Source organism: Antechinus flavipes, chromosome 5, assembly GCF_016432865.1.
Source record: "Antechinus flavipes isolate AdamAnt ecotype Samford, QLD, Australia chromosome 5, AdamAnt_v2, whole genome shotgun sequence".
Lineage (NCBI taxonomy): Eukaryota > Metazoa > Chordata > Mammalia > Dasyuromorphia > Dasyuridae > Antechinus > Antechinus flavipes.
Genome location: NC_067402.1, coordinates 284967772 through 284987239, shown reverse-complemented (window position 1 = coordinate 284987239; position 19468 = coordinate 284967772). Strand labels below are relative to the sequence as shown.

At 41.4% G+C, this 19468-nt stretch overlaps 1 protein-coding gene across 1 annotated transcript in view; it reads left to right on the top strand.

Moving 5' to 3' along the window:
* TMPRSS6 (transmembrane serine protease 6) overlaps nt 1-19202 on the top strand; it is a 45539-nt gene extending 26337 nt beyond the window's left edge. The window contains exons 10-17 of the mRNA XM_051961771.1: nt 6626-6771; nt 8224-8322; nt 9022-9135; nt 11198-11314; nt 13131-13299; nt 15732-16003; nt 16494-16630; nt 18071-19202. Coding sequence (XP_051817731.1) covers nt 6626-6771; nt 8224-8322; nt 9022-9135; nt 11198-11314; nt 13131-13299; nt 15732-16003; nt 16494-16630; nt 18071-18229 — 1213 coding nt within the window. The 3' untranslated portion in view covers nt 18230-19202. The remainder of the gene's footprint in view (nt 1-6625; nt 6772-8223; nt 8323-9021; nt 9136-11197; nt 11315-13130; nt 13300-15731; nt 16004-16493; nt 16631-18070) is intronic.
* Nucleotides 19203-19468: the final 266 nt, after the last annotated feature.

The following is a 19468-nucleotide window of genomic DNA, read 5'->3' as shown; positions in this document are numbered from 1 at the left end:
ACGGTGTCTGGCACATAGTAAGTACTTCATAAATGTTTGTTGATTTTTGACTGACTGTTAATTTACTGAGGATAGCCAAAGAATGAAATGAACTCAACTCCCAAGGAATTACAATGTATCCCCAAGCCAATAAATTTAGTGCCTTCAGCCCTTTTCCAGTCGGACTCAATGGACAAAGAATGGACTTCCTTTCTCTAAGGCAATATGAAAAATTGAATGAATAGTAAGTGAGTGAGTAATGGAAGAGAGAAAAGGAGAAAGGGAAGGAGGGAAGAAGGAAAGAAATAAGGGAGAGAGGGAAGAAGGAAGAGAAAAGGAAGGGAGGGAAGGAGAGAGAAGAACAGAGGAAATAAAGAAAGAAAGAAAGAAAGAAAGAAAGAAAGAAAGAAAGAAAGAAAGAAAGAAAGAAAGAAGAAAGAAAGAAAGAAAGAAGGAAGGAAGGAAGGAAGGAGGAAGGAAGGAAGGAAGGAAGGAAGGAAGGAAGGAAGGAAGGAAGGAAGGAAGGAAGGAAGGAAGGAAGGAAGGAAAGAAGGAAGGAAAGAAGAAAGGAAAAAAAGAAAGAAGGAAAGAAAAAAAGAAAGAAGGAAAGAAAAAAGGAAAGGAGAGGAAAAGAAGAAAGGAAGGAGGAAGGAGCATTTATTGTTTCTTAAATGCAAAGTATGGTATTAAATCCTGAGGTTATAAACCAAAAAGCAAAAAATAAAAACATGGGATAAAAAGTTATTCCTGCAGCTCTGGGACTTACCTGTTCATCAGCAGGAGTTGTTCTGTGTTTGGGGGCCACCTAGATGGTAGTTTTAGAGGCAAGATTAGAAGAAGAACTGGTGATGTGGGGGCACTGCTACTCCTGGGACACTGTGCTAGTCTCAGAACATTTGAACTCAGGACCACAGGCTGTGTCCACCTGCACGAAAGTTGGTTGAAGTGGTGACAGGGCTGCATCCTCCTGACATGTCTCCTCTGTTGCTCAGATGTTGCTGCTTTCACTGGTTGGCTTGCATGTCCTCACATATCTGTGTCTATATAGATATGTGTGTATATATATCTATATATATCTATAATGTGTGTATATACATATGTAAATATATATGTATATATAAAGATATATGTAATACACATATATAAAGATATTCATATATGCATATATGTATATATATACATATATAAAGATATATGTCTATATATGTATGTATCTATATATATATACAATATGTATATATATGTATGTTTATATACATTAATAGTCATACACTGTTAGTCTCAACTATACACACACTTATGATTTCATCCACGTAGAAAGCTTTCTGGTATGAAAAATGACTTTGTTCATACACACCATCACTTGTCAGTTCTTTAAAAGGATCCTGGATCTCTAGATAAGAGATTTCAGAAGCCATCTAGTGCAATTTCATCCTCTTGCTAATAAGGAAACTGAGGGCCAGTCTCTCCAAGAGTGACCATCTCCGTAGGCCTTTAGAGTTTACAAAATCCTTTCATATCTTTTTCCTCTCATTTAATCCATAGAAAAAAACCTCCAAAGTAGCCAGGGAATTGCATTGTTATCCCATTTCACAGATGAAAAAACCGAGTCTCAGAGAAGAAAAATTCTTTATGAAGTCTGACATTAATTTATGATTTATGATTGAATTAATTATTATGAATTAATATGAATTATTACGAATTAATGATGAACTAAGCTGTAGCCCCACACCTTACCCCAAGCTGAATGTAAACTCTGTGAGAGCAGGAGTTTGTATTGTATTGTGCCTTATCCAAGCACATATAAAGAGATTTTGTGATTGGGAGGGGAGTGAATGGTGATTCCATGACTGGAACTTAGGTTTCCAGGTGTATTTTCAGCTGCACTTGCCATTTCCTTCCTAGATCCTGTGAAACTAGAAATGAGATTCTTAGTCCTTAGGACTCTTGAATGTCCTGTTTCAATCACTCTATCACTTCTATCAATCACTATCACTATCACAATCACTATTACTGGTTCTGCACACATATATTGTATCTAGGATATACTGTAACCTATTTAACATGTAAAGGACTGCTTGCCATCTGGGGGAGGGGGTGAAGGGAGGGAGGAGAAAAATCAGAACAGAAGTGAATGCAAGGGATAATGCTGTAAAAAATTACCCTGGCATGGGTTCTGTCAATAAAAAGTTATTTAAAAAAATCACTATTACTATCTATTTACAGCTAAAGCTTGTGTCAAAATTTCCCTCCCACCACCATGGGCTTCTGAGTTGAAGATAGATGATTGTCTGGGTTCAAATTACTGCTCTACTCACTTGCTCCCTAGTCTAATCATTAGAGATTTAACTGCATAAGGAGATAAGAAAAATCTAAGTTTAAATCTTCTTTCTGTGAACCAGAGCATATTGTATGTCAGATGAGAGATTTGGGATTGGAAAGTACAGAGGTGTCAAATTATATGGCCCATGGGCTTTATGAGATGTACAGCTCTCCCATAAGAGGCCAGAACCAAATGAAATGTCATTGGAAAATGTTTAATGAAATAAATAAAATACAATAGAAATAATATATTATAGGGGGGAAGCTAGGTGATGTAGTGGATAGAGCACCAGCCCTGATATCAGGAGGACCTGAGTTCAAATCTGTCTAGAGACTTAACACTTCCTGGCTGTGTGACCCTGGGCAAGTCACTTAACCCCAATTGTGCCAGCAAAATAAATAAATTAATAATGATAATAATAATATATTACATTTTTAAATTAAGTTAAGATGTGGGACATAGGGATGCTTATATACAATTCAATGGTCTTTTTTTCCCTTGGAGGCAATCAAAATTAAGTGATTTGCCCAGGATCACACAACTAATAAGTGTCTGGAGCTAGATTTGAACACTCCTGAGGACTCCAGGGCTGGTGCTCTAGCCACTTGCACTACCTAGTTTCCCAGGTTCCCATTTCTGTTTGAGAATGACACCATTGCTTTAGGAGATATCAAAACTAAACCCCTTCACATTACAGCTGAAGAAACGAGACCCAGAAGGATTGATTTTCTCAGGGTCCTAAACATAATAAACCTTTGAGGAATGATTCCGATCTAGGTGTTCCTGACTCCATGTCCAGAGTTCTATTCACCCTACCATAGTGAATTCTGTCTGTATGACTCTGGAAAAGTCACTTCATTATATTAGTGTCTCAGAAAACCAAGACTACCAGTGTTAGATCAAGTGCTGAACTCACTGGGTGAAATCCCAGTTCCGTTCAAAAAGAAATATTTATTAAGAATAATAGACCCCCCCAAAATAATAGACCCCCCCAAAAAAAGTGGGTTTTTTTTTGTTTGTTTTTTTTTTTTTAGTGACTAACAGTCCTCCCTTCCCTAGTTGCTGAGATCTTAGACAGGGATGAATTCTTCTCTTTGAAGACTTTCTCAGGGTTGCCCCCCAGCGGTGGTACCCAGGCAGTATATATTGAAACTTAAGCCATAGGATGCCAGTGCAGGAAGAGCCTCTGAAAACTGGGGACAGGATTGCAGAATTTGAGGTGGAGAAGGCACCTAAGGTCATAGAGATGTTTAGAGGGGAAACTGAGTTCTAGAGAGAAGAAATGGCTGGGCTGAGGTCACAAGTTAATAAATGGCAAAGTTGGGGGCTTAAGTCTTCTGATTCCCAAGAAGAGCAGATTTGAGATTCAGGGAACCAGCTTCAGGTCACAACTGTGTCTCTCGCTGCCTTGTGTCTTTGGGCAACCCCCGATCCTTTCTGAGACTCAAGTTTCTTCTCTGGAAAATGAGAACTTTTTGGTATATACCATAATGTCTCTTAGCCTCTAATCCAGATTTCTCTTTTCATAGAAGGGGAAATGAATTGCTCAAAGTTGCACATGGAGTAAGTGGCAGAGCTGAGATTTGAACCCAGATCCCCGGACTCGAAATTCAGTGATCTGATTGTGCTATCCTGTCTCTGATCTCTAGTTCAGCCTCCTCCTCTTGTAGATCTTGGATACTGAAGTTCAGAGAAAGTGAATTATTTTTTCTAATTCCTTTAGGGAATACGGGGTGACAAGACTAGAATCCAAGACTTTTTACACCCAATCAGTGCTCTTCCTACCAATACATTATGCTTTTCCAAGGTCCTTTAAACATGTCCCTTCTCTAACTACATAAAGTACAGATCATTGAATAAAGGCCTAATAGTTCAAAAGTTCTTAGAGTCCAAGCCTTACCTGAAACTGTAATCTCCCTGACAAACTTTTATGCAACCACTACTTGAAGAACTTTAGGGATGGGAACCCCATTACCTCCCAAAGCAGCCTTTTCATTGCCCTACCCTGGTTATCACGTCATGGGAATTAGAATCACAAAGATCCCCGGCTTCTTATCCCAACCCTGACCGAAACTCAATGCCCTTTGTAGCAATCTCTAACAAGTCTCCACAAATATCCTCCAAATGAAAGACTCCAATGACAGGGAACTCACTATTTTTCAAGTTGCCCATATTTTTGGACAGCTCTAATCCTTGGGAAATTATTATTTCTTTGGGGTTGAAATATGTCTCCTTAGAACTTCTATTTATTAGTTCTAGGTCAGGGGAGAAGTATAATAACCCAGGAATGGGAGAACCCAGAAAGAAAGGAGTTATTTTTTCCCAGTTCTTCCCCTAGTGAGAGAAACAGAAGTCCCAGACTTTTCCATATGGAGGTAATGTTGAGTGGTCAAGAGTTCCAGGAATCTGTCTGGCCTTCTCTATAGGAGTAGACCTTCTACTTTCCTTCCCACCAAGGTCATGGTGATTAACTGAATGACCTCCCTACATCAGTGATGAGCCAATTACTACTCCTTTTAGGAACAGTGGCTCAATTACCACTGGGGAAGACTACAAGTTTAAGGAACCACCTGACCAAAGTCAATAACTAAATGTGCTCTATCAGCTAAGGAATGAGTGGAGTCCATACTGGATCATGGAAGGCTTGGGAGTGGGAAGAGTCCAGAGGCTGGCTCTTCCACTTCCCTCTCAATGATTCCCTCTCTAGGCCTGACTGGAAATGTTGCTGTTCCTGGGCATAGAAATAAATGAAAGCCCTCAACTGATTAATTATTTTATCAAAGTCGCACAAGGCAAAACCAAGTCTCCTTAACTTATCCCAATGTAGATTCTATTCCTTTGTTTTGCTTAGAGCCTTAAAATGTTAATAACCATCAGCATCATTTCATTTTATTGAATGGTGTGAAGTCCTTGCTTCTCTTTCACTATTTGATCAACTAAATTGGTTATTCAACCTAGTTTAATTAATGCCTTTGGTTGGTTGAGTGAGTAAGTGTATGATTTAGTAGACGTGCTCTCACTTGATAGTTATCTAGTTCTTGTTACTTTGGTGTGGGTGAGAGTGTTGGATTGATTGGGTGGTTTGTTCAATGTGCCTCCATGTTTCATAAGTATATATTGACCACTTGCATTAGCCTCCATCCCTTACTGGATGCTAAGGCTGGGGAATTGGGAAAGAAAAATATATAAGATCTGTCAATAAAAAGTTATTATAAAATAAAAGAAAATAAAAAAGAAAAATATATAAGAAAATGTCTCTGCCCTCCAGGAGTTTCCAGTTAGAATAGAAAGACAAAACTTTCCCTCTATGTCTGTCTCTTTGTGGCTTTCTTTGTTTGTCATTGTTTGTCTGTGTCTGTGTCTATGTCTGTCTCTGTCTCCTGTCTCTCTGTCTTTGTCTCTGTATCTTTGCTCTCTCTGTCACTCTATCTCTCTCTGTGTCTGTCTCTCTGTCTCCATCTCTGATTTTATTTCTGTCTTTGTCTCTGTTGCTCTATCTCTGACTTTATCTCTGTCTTTATCTCTGACTGTCCCTCTGTCTCTGACTTTATCTCTGTCTTTGTCTCTGTCTATCTCTCTATCTCTGTCCATTTCTCTGTCTCTGTCTCTCTCTTTCTTTGTGTGTGTTGTCACTCACACATATCCTACTAAATGAAACAAGATATGGTTTACATGCTAAAGTATGTAATTGGAGAATTTCCAGTTAAGAGTGGGATGTAGGTAATCAGGAAAGATATCCTGGATGGAGGGAGTGAGATCTGAGAATTTTCTGAGCACCTAGATAAGGAGCCATTTCAAGAATAGAATAGAGAGACTGAGGAGAAACTGTTCCTGTTCTTCCTCCTTCAAAATTATCTTATATTTGATTTTTCCATTTCTTGTACATAACTATATGTGCACATATTATCTCTCCCAATAGACTAGGGAGGTGACAGGCTACCCTGCCCTGCCTTGATCCAACCTCATAAATAAAGCACTTTGCAACCTTTAAAGTGTCCATTCCATTGATTAGAAGTGTTACCACATTTCAGGAAGGATATGGGGAAGTTAAAAAGTGGACTTACCCTTAGGGGGCATCAAGAAATGGGATGTTGAAGGTCTATAATCCAATTCACTCATTTAACCAACCAGTTTTCCTATTTTGGAGACTGAGGAGAAAAGGGCTTGATGTGGAAAAGGGTCATGTCTACTCCATGGGGCCTCACTTGTAGCCAGCAATTTTAATATGTACATGAAATTTTCTCATTAAATTAAGCCATCCCAGTATCCTTTCCTCCTATCCTTCTCCTCCCCTGCTCTGACCCTCTTCTTTCTCCTCTCCAGGTTGTGTGGCCTTCGGACCCTACAAGCCTATGCCGAGAGAATCCCCGTGGTGACCTCAGCTGGCATAACCATCAATTTTACCTCCCAGATCTCCCTCACGGGCCCTGGCGTGCAGGCTCACTACAGTTTATATAACCAGTCGGATCGTGAGTATGAGGAGCATGCACCCTGGTGTGTTTGTGCTCAGGGATGAAAGCAAGAATGGAAAGAGTATGGCCATTTGCTCAGCAGTAGGGTGATTTTCCTAGCAGACAATAGGAGTTTCTAACCTGCTGTCTTCTTCCAGTATCTTGAAGCCCTAACTCTAACAATTCCAAATTGGAAGCTCCAAATATGGCGCTCCAGATGAATTATGTGTCTTTTATCTAAGGAATAGCCTGGCTAAATTCAAGGGCTCATCACCAGGAAGTTGAGGGATTTCTTTTGACCCCAGAAACTCTCAAGATCCTTTATAACAGCATAGATAGAAGAGTTCTATCTTCATTGATGGAGGGGGATCAGCCCCACAGGTTTGAAGTCATGTTTTCTTGCAGTAGTGGAGGCTAGGTGTCTATGGGCCCTGACTCCTGCTCCCCAGTAAGTCAAGGTATATACCAGGTCCCTCCATTATTAACATATCAACTTCAATGGGATTATGGTCAACTTTCAAATCACAGATGTACATGACTATGAATCTCTCCAAGCAAACAGACTATAGACCAATGGTGATGTCAGTCTATTTCATACTTTTCCATTATTTGACCACTTTAGTAGTCAGGGACATCGTCTCACAACATTTCCAGACACTGGGATTAACACCCCATATTTTCCTCCCCTTCCCAACTTCCTCTCCTAGTAGGAATTAAAATTACTTAACTAAATATGGCTTAGGGGCTTTGAAAACCTCATTTCTGGTTTGTTCTGATGGATCTCACTTCTTGTGGTTCCAGAACACAGAAGAGAGACTCTCATTCTACCTTCTTCTGTGTTAGGGTTTTTTTTTTAGGAGGAGGGGTCCCTGCAAACTCCCCATATACTTCTTAAATTCATTAGCACAGTACAGAATCAAGAAGAACTGAGTATGAATTCTGCCTCAGATGTCAACTCTTATCAAGTTATTTTCCATCTCTCAGCCTCAAGTTTTTCATCTATAAAATGGGGCTATTAATCTACTTTCCCTCAGGGTTGCTGGAAGGGTCAACTATATTAGGTATTTTGTATACCTTAAAGCACCACATAAATATTAGCTATTGTTAGTTATTGTTATTATTCCTGAGAGCAGTTTCATCACCTTGGCTAGGGTGTCAACCCAGTCAGTTGTGTCACCAAAATCCAAATGGCCAATGTTGCAGAATTTCTATCCAAACATCTCAGCTTCCCAACAGCCTCATCACTTGCTATTTACTTTGCTATCCAAGATTCCACCACCACCATCCCACCATGACATCATTGACATCAAATGGATCTTCATGAGTCATGAGCTCATCATCATCATCAGAGAGGCAGTGGAGTACAATGGATAGAGCATCTTGGACTCAGGAAGCTTTTAGTTGTGTGTCTGTTTAGCTGTCGATGATGACTATTCTTTCTCTGTTTGTTATTCCCACGGGTTTTTCTAGCCTGTCCCGGAGAATTCCTCTGCACAGTGAATGGCCTCTGTGTGCCAGTCTGTGATGGGATCAAGGATTGCCCCAATGGCCTGGATGAGAGAAACTGTGGTGAGAGGTCTTACCCATTCCCATAATCCCTCTTTTCTCAACTCCCTCCCTGAGCAGAAACTATACTCACTAACTAAACTTGGCTTGAGACTTCCAAAACACATTTTCCAGCTCTCCAAATTCCCACCTCCCTGCCTTAGTAACTCTCCATTTGGATCCTGCTCAGATGACCCATCTTGGAGACCTACTTTCAATTCTTGGAGGCTCTTCCTCCAGAGCACAAATAGATCAAGTAGAGACTAAAAGATCACAAGTAGAGACTAAATGATGGATCTGGGAGGACCAGCCTAGGTCAATTCAACAAAGTTCATTCTTATATTGGTCACAGGGAAAACCTGTTTAAATCCCATCCCCAATGAGTCATCCTGTACTTTCTATTGGATGACGAAGGGGATCCTGATATTTTTACCCAGAGAGCCTACTACAGTACGTAACAGTGGAGGGGATACCCAGAGTAGTAAGTTCTTCAAAAGAACTTGAGCACACAGCTTGGCAACAGTAGAACCATAACTAAAATCTAGGACCCCCAACATCTGCCTCCCCTTTCCTTCTCCCCCAAGAAGAAAGTCTGCTCTTTATTCTTGTATACTAGAAATAGTACCAGTGAGACTAGGAAGAAGAACCCGTGAAAGTGGTCTGCAAAGACCTCGAATGATTTCTCTGCTGATACTTGATTTCTTTCTGTTCTTTGCCGGCCAGTGTGCCCATCCACCTTCCAGTGTGAGGAGGATAGCACGTGCATCCATCTGCCCAAGGTCTGTGACCAACATTTGGACTGTATCAATGGGAGTGATGAAAGGCAGTGCTATGAAGGTAAGGCTAGCCCATCCCCGAAATTCATTCATTCGTACATTTTATTCATTATTCATTATAAATATACATTTATACATTCATGTGTAGGCCCGGCCCTGTGTATTTCATGCAATCAGGAATACAGAGATCAGAACATTTTGCTATTTGCCTTCAGGAAGCTTCTAGTCTAGTCTAGGGAGGTGAGACATGGAAACAGAGAATCAACATGAGGCAAAATGTGTGTGAGCTTCAAGGTACACCCCAAAAGTGGTATAGAGGGGCTGGGGGAGACATAAATCATCAAGGGTTGAAGGTGGTCAAGGAAGGCAGGATTTGAAGTGGTCCTTGAAGGAAAGGAACGATTTGGATAAGCAGATGGAAGTATGGTGGGTTGAATGGTGGAATTGGAAAAACCTGAGCTCAAATTTAGCCTTAGATATTAGCTAGGTGACTCTAGACAAGACATCCTCTGTCAACCTCAGTTTCCTGGTCTTTAAAACGGGGTGATGATAATACCTGCCTGGAAGGATTGTTGTGAGGATTAAGTGAGGTATTGATATTTTTAAAGTGCTTAGAACAGTGCCTGGCAGATTGGCAGAACTTAATGATCCTTTCCTCCTTCCTTCCCTTGGTCTTCTTGCCTTCAGGTCCAGTTCTCTATTCACTGTGCCAACTACCTGTCTCAGACTCAGAGTTAGAATAGTTGCCCCAGAAATAGGGTTTCCTTCTCTATTAAAAATGATAGGATTAAATTAAAAGATCCCAAAGGTCTTTTCTGGTTGTAAAATTTATGTCACATCAGTGGGTCTAACCTCTTTCCTCTACAAATGAGAAAAACTGAGAATTTACAAAATTGTTGCTTGCCGAGGGTTCCACAACTCAGAATTGGGTTTACAAGACAGGACTTGAACCCTGGCCTTCCTAGCACCAAATTCTCTACACTAATGGCTCTTAAAATGTGATCCAGGAATTCCCAGAGGTCCTCAGGAGCCTTTTAAGGAGTCCAAAAGGTCAAAACTATTTTCATGATAAATCATTTTCACTTCTAATAAAGTACGTATCTATAGGTAGAACCAACCTAAACAAAAACTCTTTGGGGTCTTAAATAATTTTTAAGAGTATACTGGAGTTGTCAGACCAACAAGTTTGAGAACCACTACAGTATGCGACACTAAATCTCAGATTCTAATGTTCTGATTCAGGCAGAGGAAATACAAGTCTGGGAGGAGTTGAAACAAGGCTTCAAGAAAACAAATGATAATCATAAGCAAGTATGAGTGAGCTAGAGAAGGTTTTGGAGCAAGGGACTGCCCTTTATCAGAACCATGATTATGTAGCTGTAGATGGAAAGTACCAAGAGGCTTTTGGGATAAAACTCACTCTAAGGTGATAATAGGGAGAGTGGAAGGGAGGAGGCAGAAGACAAAATATGGAAGTAGAATTTTTAGGACTTGGTATCTAACTGGATATGGAAATTAAGGAAGAAGGAAATATAAAACAAGAATGGAAAGGTTGTCATCCTGTCAATAGAAACAGAAAAGTTAGGAGAGGAAGCTGGATGGTCAGAGAAAGAAGCAATAAAGGCAGATTATCACAGGATCTAATACTGGAAAGTAATGTGGAGATCAATTAACCCAACCCTCTTATTTTACAAATGAGGAAACTGAGACTAATGGAGGGTAAGTGGCTTGGCTACAATCAGAAAGGTAGCATGTTATGGAATCAGGATTTAAACCTGAATGGCCATTTGGGGAGCTCATAAAGGGTTTTTCTGTTCAGGCATGGACTGGACTAAATTAAACCCCCAGGTACTTTCCAACTCTGGAGGGTTTGTTGTTGTTGTTTTTATATAAATTATTTATTTATTTAAAACTTAAATGCAAAATAGAAAGAGAGAAAGGGATCAGTCTTTGTACGGCAGAATGTTCAGTCCTTCCACCATCTTGGCCACCTACCTCTGGAAGTATTCTCTCTTACCAAGGCCTTTTCTAAAAAGTAGTTCCCAGAATAGAATACGATTCTCTCGATGAGGTCTGATTTGGGCCACATAGAGAAAGGGAACCCTTCTTCTTTCCCCTCCCAGGGGTGCCTTGTGGGGCTTTCAAATACAGGTGTGCTGATGGGAGCTGCTTGAAGAAACCCAATCCTCAATGTGACGATAACCCTGACTGCAGTGACCATTCTGATGAACAGCACTGTGGTAAGGAGCCAAGCCAAGATTGGGGTTGAAGGGAAAATGTGTTTTATCTGCTTGGGGCAAGGCCAAGAATAAGTAGAGCATCTCATCCTCAGAATAGGGGTGAAAATTACCCTAGAGGTCAAGAAACTTGAGACCTTGCCCAACTTTGCCACTAACTCAACTGTGTGATCTTGAACAAGTAAATCACTTGGTTTCTCTGGGCTCTAGCTGTCTCATCTGTAAAATGGGGGTAATCATCCCTGTTCTGTCCATATCAGGCAGTCATATGATTTAGTACTAGAGAGTTGGTCTCATAATCAGAAGTCCATGAGAGCTCATAGTTTGTCCATTCATGCTTCAATGTTCTGCCAAGAGTCCATAATCGACAGCTAGACCATATCAATGGAGATGACAGAAACTGGGCTATGAAGATAGGGCTAGACATAGATATAGATATAGATATAGATATAGATATAGATATAGCTATAGATGTATGTATGTATAAAACCTTTCTATCCATCTATTTAGTTCTATTTTTACCGTGGCTGAGAAACAGCACGCCCTAGTGGAGAGAGAAGAATAAGGCAGGGAAACTTGGCTCTGACTTGGGGTAGTAATTAAATACTTAACTGATATAAGCCTTAATTCTTCATTTGTAAAATAAAATTCAATGGCAGCTCCAAACTATGAATCTAAGACCTCTATCTGACATTCTAGTTATCTAAATAGCAATTGCCTTTGGAACAAATGGGTATGAAAACTGGTCCCTCTCTTGGATATGGGGGGTACCCTTCCAGTGCCTTACCAAGGCCCATCAGTTGAATACATGAGTGAAAGCTGGCAAAGCAATCATCTGCCATCACTGGAGCACTGTCACCCCATCACTTATCTGTTGGGTGGATAGGTTGGCTAAAGTCTCCGAGGCTGGATACTGTATATTTAGATGTATCAGAGGGAACTTTAAAGCTAGAGAATCTTCCCCAACATTTTTATTTTAAAGAGTGTGCTGGAGTCAGCTCACACTATTCTCTCTGGAGTTGATTGTTAAAGTTACAGTGAACACACTACAAATCAGGATTCTCTTGTTTTATGGATTGTCTAGACTTAGACAAAATTATGGAGAAGATGGAAATAATGCAGATTAAACTTAAAAGTGTTTCCTATGCAAAATGAAGCAAATAGAACCAGGAAATCAGTGAATACAATAACAGCAATATTATAATGATGATCAACTGGGAAAACCAGCTATTGTGATCAAGACAATGATCCAAGATAATTCCAAAGGACCCATGATTAAAAAAAAATGCAATCCACCTTCAGAGAGAGAATCGGTGAACTCTGAATGCAGATTGAAGCATATTTTTATCACTACTTTTCTTGCTTTTTTGTAATATGGCTATTATGTAAATATATTTACATGACATCAAAAAAATAGCATAGCCCATGTGCTTTTTTTTTCTTGGAGAGCCAGTTGTTAAATATTTACTAGGCTGATTCTGGCTTGCCTTCCCATACTGAGCAGCAGAGATACCCAAACCTACTCCTGGATGGGAACCAGGGGGGTTGTATAATCAAAAGGTGATCATTTGATACAAGGAAGAGAGAGCCACTGTCTACCCTGAGGAAAGGTGTCTCTTTTCTTTAAGAGGATCATAGTTCTTCAGGGAAATCATTATACACTGACACTAATGACTTGCAGCTGTGACCCGGAGCTGGCAAGCAGAGGGACTCCACGGGCGGGCAAGAGAATGAAAAGGACCACGTTAGGGCTGGAAGGCTGAGACTTAACCTTGCCTCTTCTCTCTCTTCCTATGTGCCTTACAACACAACAACCCAGATTGTGGGCTTCAAGCTCCCGCCACCAGAATCGTGGGGGGTGCCACATCCGTGGAGGGGGAGTGGCCATGGCAGGCCAGCTTGCAGGTGAGGGGCCGGCACATCTGCGGGGGGACCCTCGTAGCCGATCAATGGGTGGTGACAGCAGCCCATTGTTTCCAGGAAGACAGGTAAGAAATTGAAAAGGGGAATAGGGCTGTGGTCTGTGAAGAGGGGCAAGGGGACAGTGAAGAGAGAATTGCAGGAAACTTTAGTGACTTGTCTCTTTAGTGACCCAGTCACTACGCATTGGGACAGGACTTATCAAAAGCTCCTAGAAATTGGTAGCAAGGTATCTAAAACCATCTAAGCTTTCTTCTAGCTCTACATCTATGAAATCTTTGATATGGTCAGTCAATATGAGGAACCAGAGACATAACCAAGAAGGGGCACCTGGGACTTTGTCCTAAGGCACTGAAATTTAGAGCTCCCAAAATTTGACACATGTACTCCAGCTATTAACTATATTGTTATATATATTATATTATTTTATATATAATATATATTAACTAATTTTGCTTAAATTAATGGATTTCAATTATTTCTTAGATTTCAATTACTTCTTATACTATTTTCCTCATCCTTTTTTTAAATGCCCACAAAATTTACAGGTCTAGCCAAAAAACCTTTTTTTTTTCTACATCATTAAATAAAAAGTTGATTTCCTGATAATGAATAACAAAATTGCTAGCAAATATTTTCTCTTTCATGGGCTGAACACTGATTATAATCAGGGACTGGTACCAAGGGGAGATAATGAAGGAGGAAGCTTAAAGAAAACTCCCTAACAATTGCGGGTATTCCCAGTGCAGGGAGGAAGTTTCCCATGATGGGAGGTCTCCAAACAAAGGTGATTTGTCAGGGATGTTGTGGAAGGAATGGCTGCACTGGAGCTGGATGGAAAAGAGGGTCCCTGAGTTTTGGACCTTCCATTTCCAAATTTCTAATTCTCTAACATTTGCATAGACCTCTACGGGTTCAAAAAAGCCATCATGTATCCCATAAGATTTGTCCCTATTAGGACCCCTGTATTTGATCTTATCAATCTCAATCTTTTTATTGCTGAGGCTAATAATCTCCAAGAAGGGAAAATGTCCTGCCCAAAGTCACTCAGGAGGAAGAGTAAGACATCAGTACAGATTTTCTTATTTCGGTTTCAGAGGATTTGCTATCTATCCTGAAAGATCTGCCAAATGGAGGGAGAAAGGAAAATGGAAAGGAAATCTGCATAGGAACATTAGGCTTTAGCCTATCGCTGCTTTAGGGAACTCTCTAATATAATAAATTGGGGGGGGGAGGGAGGGAAGTACTAATTTGCCTTAAGAGAAATTCAAGATCCGGTCCGTATCGATTTAAGGTTTACAGCTAACTCTTTAGAGCTTCACAAGAACTCTGTAAGGTGCTATTACATCCCCATTTTACAGATGAGAAGATTGACTCTCAGATAAGTTAATGACTTACCCAGGTCAAAGTAAATGTCTGAATCATGATTCTGGGAGGGGGCTCCTGATTCCAAAGGACTGGGGTTCCAGCCAGTGAAATGATATATGTAAAGCAGCAACAAGCTATTGATCCAATAAGCTACCAGCACTTAAGGACCAACCTAACGCCAGATATTATGATAGGCACAGGTAATACAAATCAACCAGTCAGCAAACACTTATTAAATACTTACTATGTGCCTAGCGCTAGCTAAATGCTAGTGTTACAAATAATCATCCAATCAACAAGCATTTATTAGGTACTTACTGTATGCCAGACATAATGGTAGGCATTAGTAATACAAATCTACAAGCATTTATTAAACAATATGTGTCACATACTGTGCTAGGTATTAGTAAGACAGATCAACAAAAATATGAATCAATAGTGTTTATTAAGCACCTACTAAGTGTGAGATCCTATGTTGGGTGCTAGTATTACAAACCAATTACCCAATCACTAAGCATTTATTAGGTACCTACTGTAGACCAGACATTATGGTAGGCATTAGTAACACAAATCTACAAGTTATCAACAAGCATTTATTAAATACTATGTATCAAGCACTATTCTAGGTACTAGTGATACAGATTAGCTAAATTAATAAATCTACAGCAATAACATTTATTAATCACCTACTATGTGCTAGGTTCTGTGCTAGATGGTAGTAATACAGACCAACTAAATTACTCAATCAATAGCTTTTATCAAGCACCTACTGTGTGCCAGGCACTAGGCTAGGTGGTCAACCATATTAATCAATAATATTTATTAAGTACCTACTATGTGCTAGGCACTATGCTAAATGGTAGTGATACAGACCAACTAAATTCATCAATCAACAGCTTTTATTAAGCACCTACTATGTGCCAGGAACTGGGCTAGATGGTTAACCATATTAATCAGTAGTATTTATTAAGTACCTACTATGTGCTAGGTACTAGTGAAACAAACCACCCACATTAATCAACAGCTTTTATTAAGCACCTACCAAATTTAGGCACTGTTCTAGGTGCTTGGAGAACTGGATCACTTGGCTAGTGGGAATAATCAAGTCTTCTCCTCCACTTCTGGCCCCTAGCATGGCCTCCCCTTCAGTCTGGACGGTCTTCCTGGGCAAGATCCACCAGAGCGCTCGCTGGCCCGGTGGGGTATCCTTCAAGGTCAACCGCCTGCTCCTTCATCCCTACTATGAGGAGGACAGCCATAACTATGACGTGGCCTTGTTGAAGCTGGATCACCCCGTGGTCCGCTCTACCCTGATCACACCCATCTGTCTGCCTGCCCCATCCCACTTTTTCCAACCCGGCCTCCACTGCTGGATCACAGGCTGGGGGGCGCTTCAAGAAGGAGGTAGGTATCTGTTAGGAAGAGAAGGGTCCAAATGGTATCTCTGGACTGATACTCATGGGCAGAAGGATGGGTTCAATACTACTGTGTTTTACTCCCAAGGAGACCAGAATAGAGAAAATGTGGAAGCCAGACTGTCCTTGGAGCCAAGATTAAGGCTGAAGGAGCCTCAGAGACCATGGAATCAAATCCCTTATTTAACAAAAAAGGAAACTGAGGCAGTGATCTCAGATGATCACTTGAAAAGTCATTTAGAGATAGAAAGCATTTTAAGGACCACACAGCCCAGCTTCCTCATTGTATAGAGGAGGAGACTGAATTCCAAGAGGGGTTAGGTGTAAGAGCTAAACTCTGAACCCAGGACCTCTGACCCCAACGCGAACACTCCTTCACAGTGCTCCTCCAAAATGAAAACTTAGGGGAGGGCTAGGAAAACTCCAAGTGGGCTTAGCTCCTTCTCAGCCCTTTTTCTCCCCCATACCTTACCCGGCAGGTCCTTCCAGCAACATCCTCCAGAAGGTAGACGTGGAGCTGATCCAGCAGGAACTGTGCAGTGAAGCTTACCGCTACCAGATCACCCCGCAGATGCTGTGCGCAGGCTATCGCAGGGGCAAGAAGGATGCCTGCCAGGTGACTGACATCTAGGGGATGTACCCCTCCCACTAGGCAGTTCTTAAAGCCATCAACTTAGAGCTGGCAGGAATTTTAGTGGGATACAAAAGACCTGGGTTCAAACTGTGCTTTTGGTACTGGGTGATGGCCTTTCTCTTCTCTGAAGGTCCATGTAAGATGAGGACATTGAAAGAGATTACATCCACAATCCCTTCCAACCCTAAACCTCCAGTCATTTGATTCCCAATCTGGAGTTCCCCTCTGTTTCCTGCTCTATTTCCCCTGATGGCAACAAAAGGGAAGAAAATTAAGACTCCCTCCCCACAGATAATCTGAGATCTAGAGAAAATCCAGTTCTCCTGAGGCTATCCCCAAGGGGGAATGATTCCCTGGGAGAGTAATAATGACAGTGCGATCCAGGCAGTGACTTGGGTTTGAGCTTTCCCATTAATACTTGTGTGCACTCAGCAAAACCTCTTCTCTCTTAATCTTTATTCCATCTTATATAAAAGGAGGGCGTAGGATCCTTCTAGCGGCAGACGAGGAGTCTATGACCTAATCCAGCTCCCTCACGTTACCAATGAGAGAAATGTCTCCCAGAAAAGCCACTTGCTTAGAATCATACAGATAGTAAATATGAGAGAATGGATTTGAATTTCCTCGTTCAAAATTCAGCAGAACCATAAAAGCTTCAGCTCCCTAGAAAGGGGGTGGGTAGTAAGATCAAGCAAAGGATCAGGGGAAAGTGGAGCATGGGATTTAAAAAGAGTAATTTCTTCTCCATATCGAACACATTATTCTTTCTAAAGACACATCTCTACCCACTCCATCCTTTATTCTTCACAATTACGTGCAGGTAGAGATTTATTAGAGATGAGGAAATTGATGTCCAGAGAGTTTAAGCATCCTGCTTCAAATCATCCTCCTAGTTAAAAAAAGAATCAAGTATCCCAACCTCAGGTCCCCAATAATATCAAAATGGAACTGCGTCTGGGAGGCCTGGGCTTCTATCAAGGCAGCAAGCTTACATAGTAGTTAGAGCAGAGACTTGGAGACGAGAAGCTTTCAAATCTTGCTTGAAAAACTTACTCGTTGAATCACCCTGGCAAGTCGCTTCTGGTTCCTTATCTGCAAATAGCAATAGTGTTTCCTGGTGAAGATTGTTGGGCAGATCGAATCCATCTCTTCCTAAATCTCCAAACAAAATATTAAAACATAACATGTTTTAAATTTAAATACAAATAATTTTGTATAAAATCAAAACATGACATGTTTCAATATTATAATTATAAATGATATGTCCATATATTTAATATATGTAAAGTGAAAAAGTACGTAGTGTTCTGCAAATCTTAAAGCATTATCCATCATGGCTATAATCATTAATCTGCTAGCAGTCTGAACCCATGGGCAACTCTGAGCTGATACCTCTGGGTCCTGTTGATTTTTTCCCTCTAGGGTGACTCGGGAGGCCCCTTGGTTTGCAAAGAGTCCAGCGGCCGGTGGTTCTTGGCGGGATTGGTGAGCTGGGGCCTGGGGTGTGGCCGACCCAACTACTTCGGAGTCTATACCAGAATCACTCGGGTGATGGGCTGGATCCAACAGGCTCTGTCCTGAAGATGCTGCATCTGTCCAGAGTAGATCCGGGCCTCCCCATCGGCCTAGCGTCCACCCAAGAGCTCAGAAGCCTTCCTCTGACTGGCTCTGCCTCTCCTATGTGGAGGATTGTGGGGGCTTTCTGGTAGCTGGTGGGAGAATTTGGATTTTTCCAGGGGGGTGGGGGAGCCACCATAGGGCTAAGCCACTTTGATCTACATCTCTCATTGCTCTGTTCTTCTGGGAGATGCTCCTGACCTGCTTCCTTATCCTACTCCAAGAGGATGCAAAGATTGACCTGGCCAAGCTCTGGTGACATCTGGACGGTGACGGCTTCCTTTCTCCAAACAGCATCAGACCGTGTTCTCTCCAAAAGCCCATGAGGCTGGGGATGATCCTAGTCGTGCAGCTTCCTTTCCTCCCAAATTCCTCTGGGCCTTGACCCTTGATCAGCTCTCAGAGGCCACCCCAGCTCGGACCCCTTTGGCCCGTTCAACCAAATAGGGAAACTGCTCTGGACACACAGTGGAGAGAAGCCCAAATCCCAGAGGTCCCTGAGATGAAAGATTCCCAGAGGCCTCCTTCTTCTTGGCCAATGTCAAAACCAAGCTTTTCAAGAACAAGCCCCCTGCTTTTTGGATGTGACAGTAGGAGGGTTTCCATAAGCCATGACTTTGGGGCTGAGGCAGTGCCTGAGCAGAGTTGCCAGGGAAGTTGGGATTGGGGGAAGCAGCCAGCCAGACTTCACACCCATAGCTATTAAAGGAGCTTCGGCTCCCATCCAAACCTACGGGGATTTTTCACAAGCCAAAGAGGAAAAGACTCTTCTCAGAGCTGAAGCTTTCCTCCATCTCCCTGCTCCTCCCCTGGATATTTGGTACCTCCGACCTTCTCCCTTCTCCCTACCTCCAGTTCCCACTATCTCCTTCACCAAGGAGAGGCTCAGGGAAAGTCACCTATTGAGACTTGGCCCAGAATAAATCTGATTTAAGAGTCTGCTGAGTCCAGTTTCAATGTGACCCATCTTCTCTCCAAAATTATAGGATCCTAGACTGGATGTAGAGCCAAGAGAAACATTAGATTCTGTTCATTTTATAGACAGTATAAACTCCTTGTGAACCTCTTTATTTCCTAGTGCCTAACGTAGAGTAGGTGCTTAATAAAGCTTGGTTGTTTAAGGAAACTGAGACCCAGACCAGAATAGTTTCTCATCTAAGGTCACACCAGAAAGATTTGAACCCTGACCTGCTGACCTAAAAT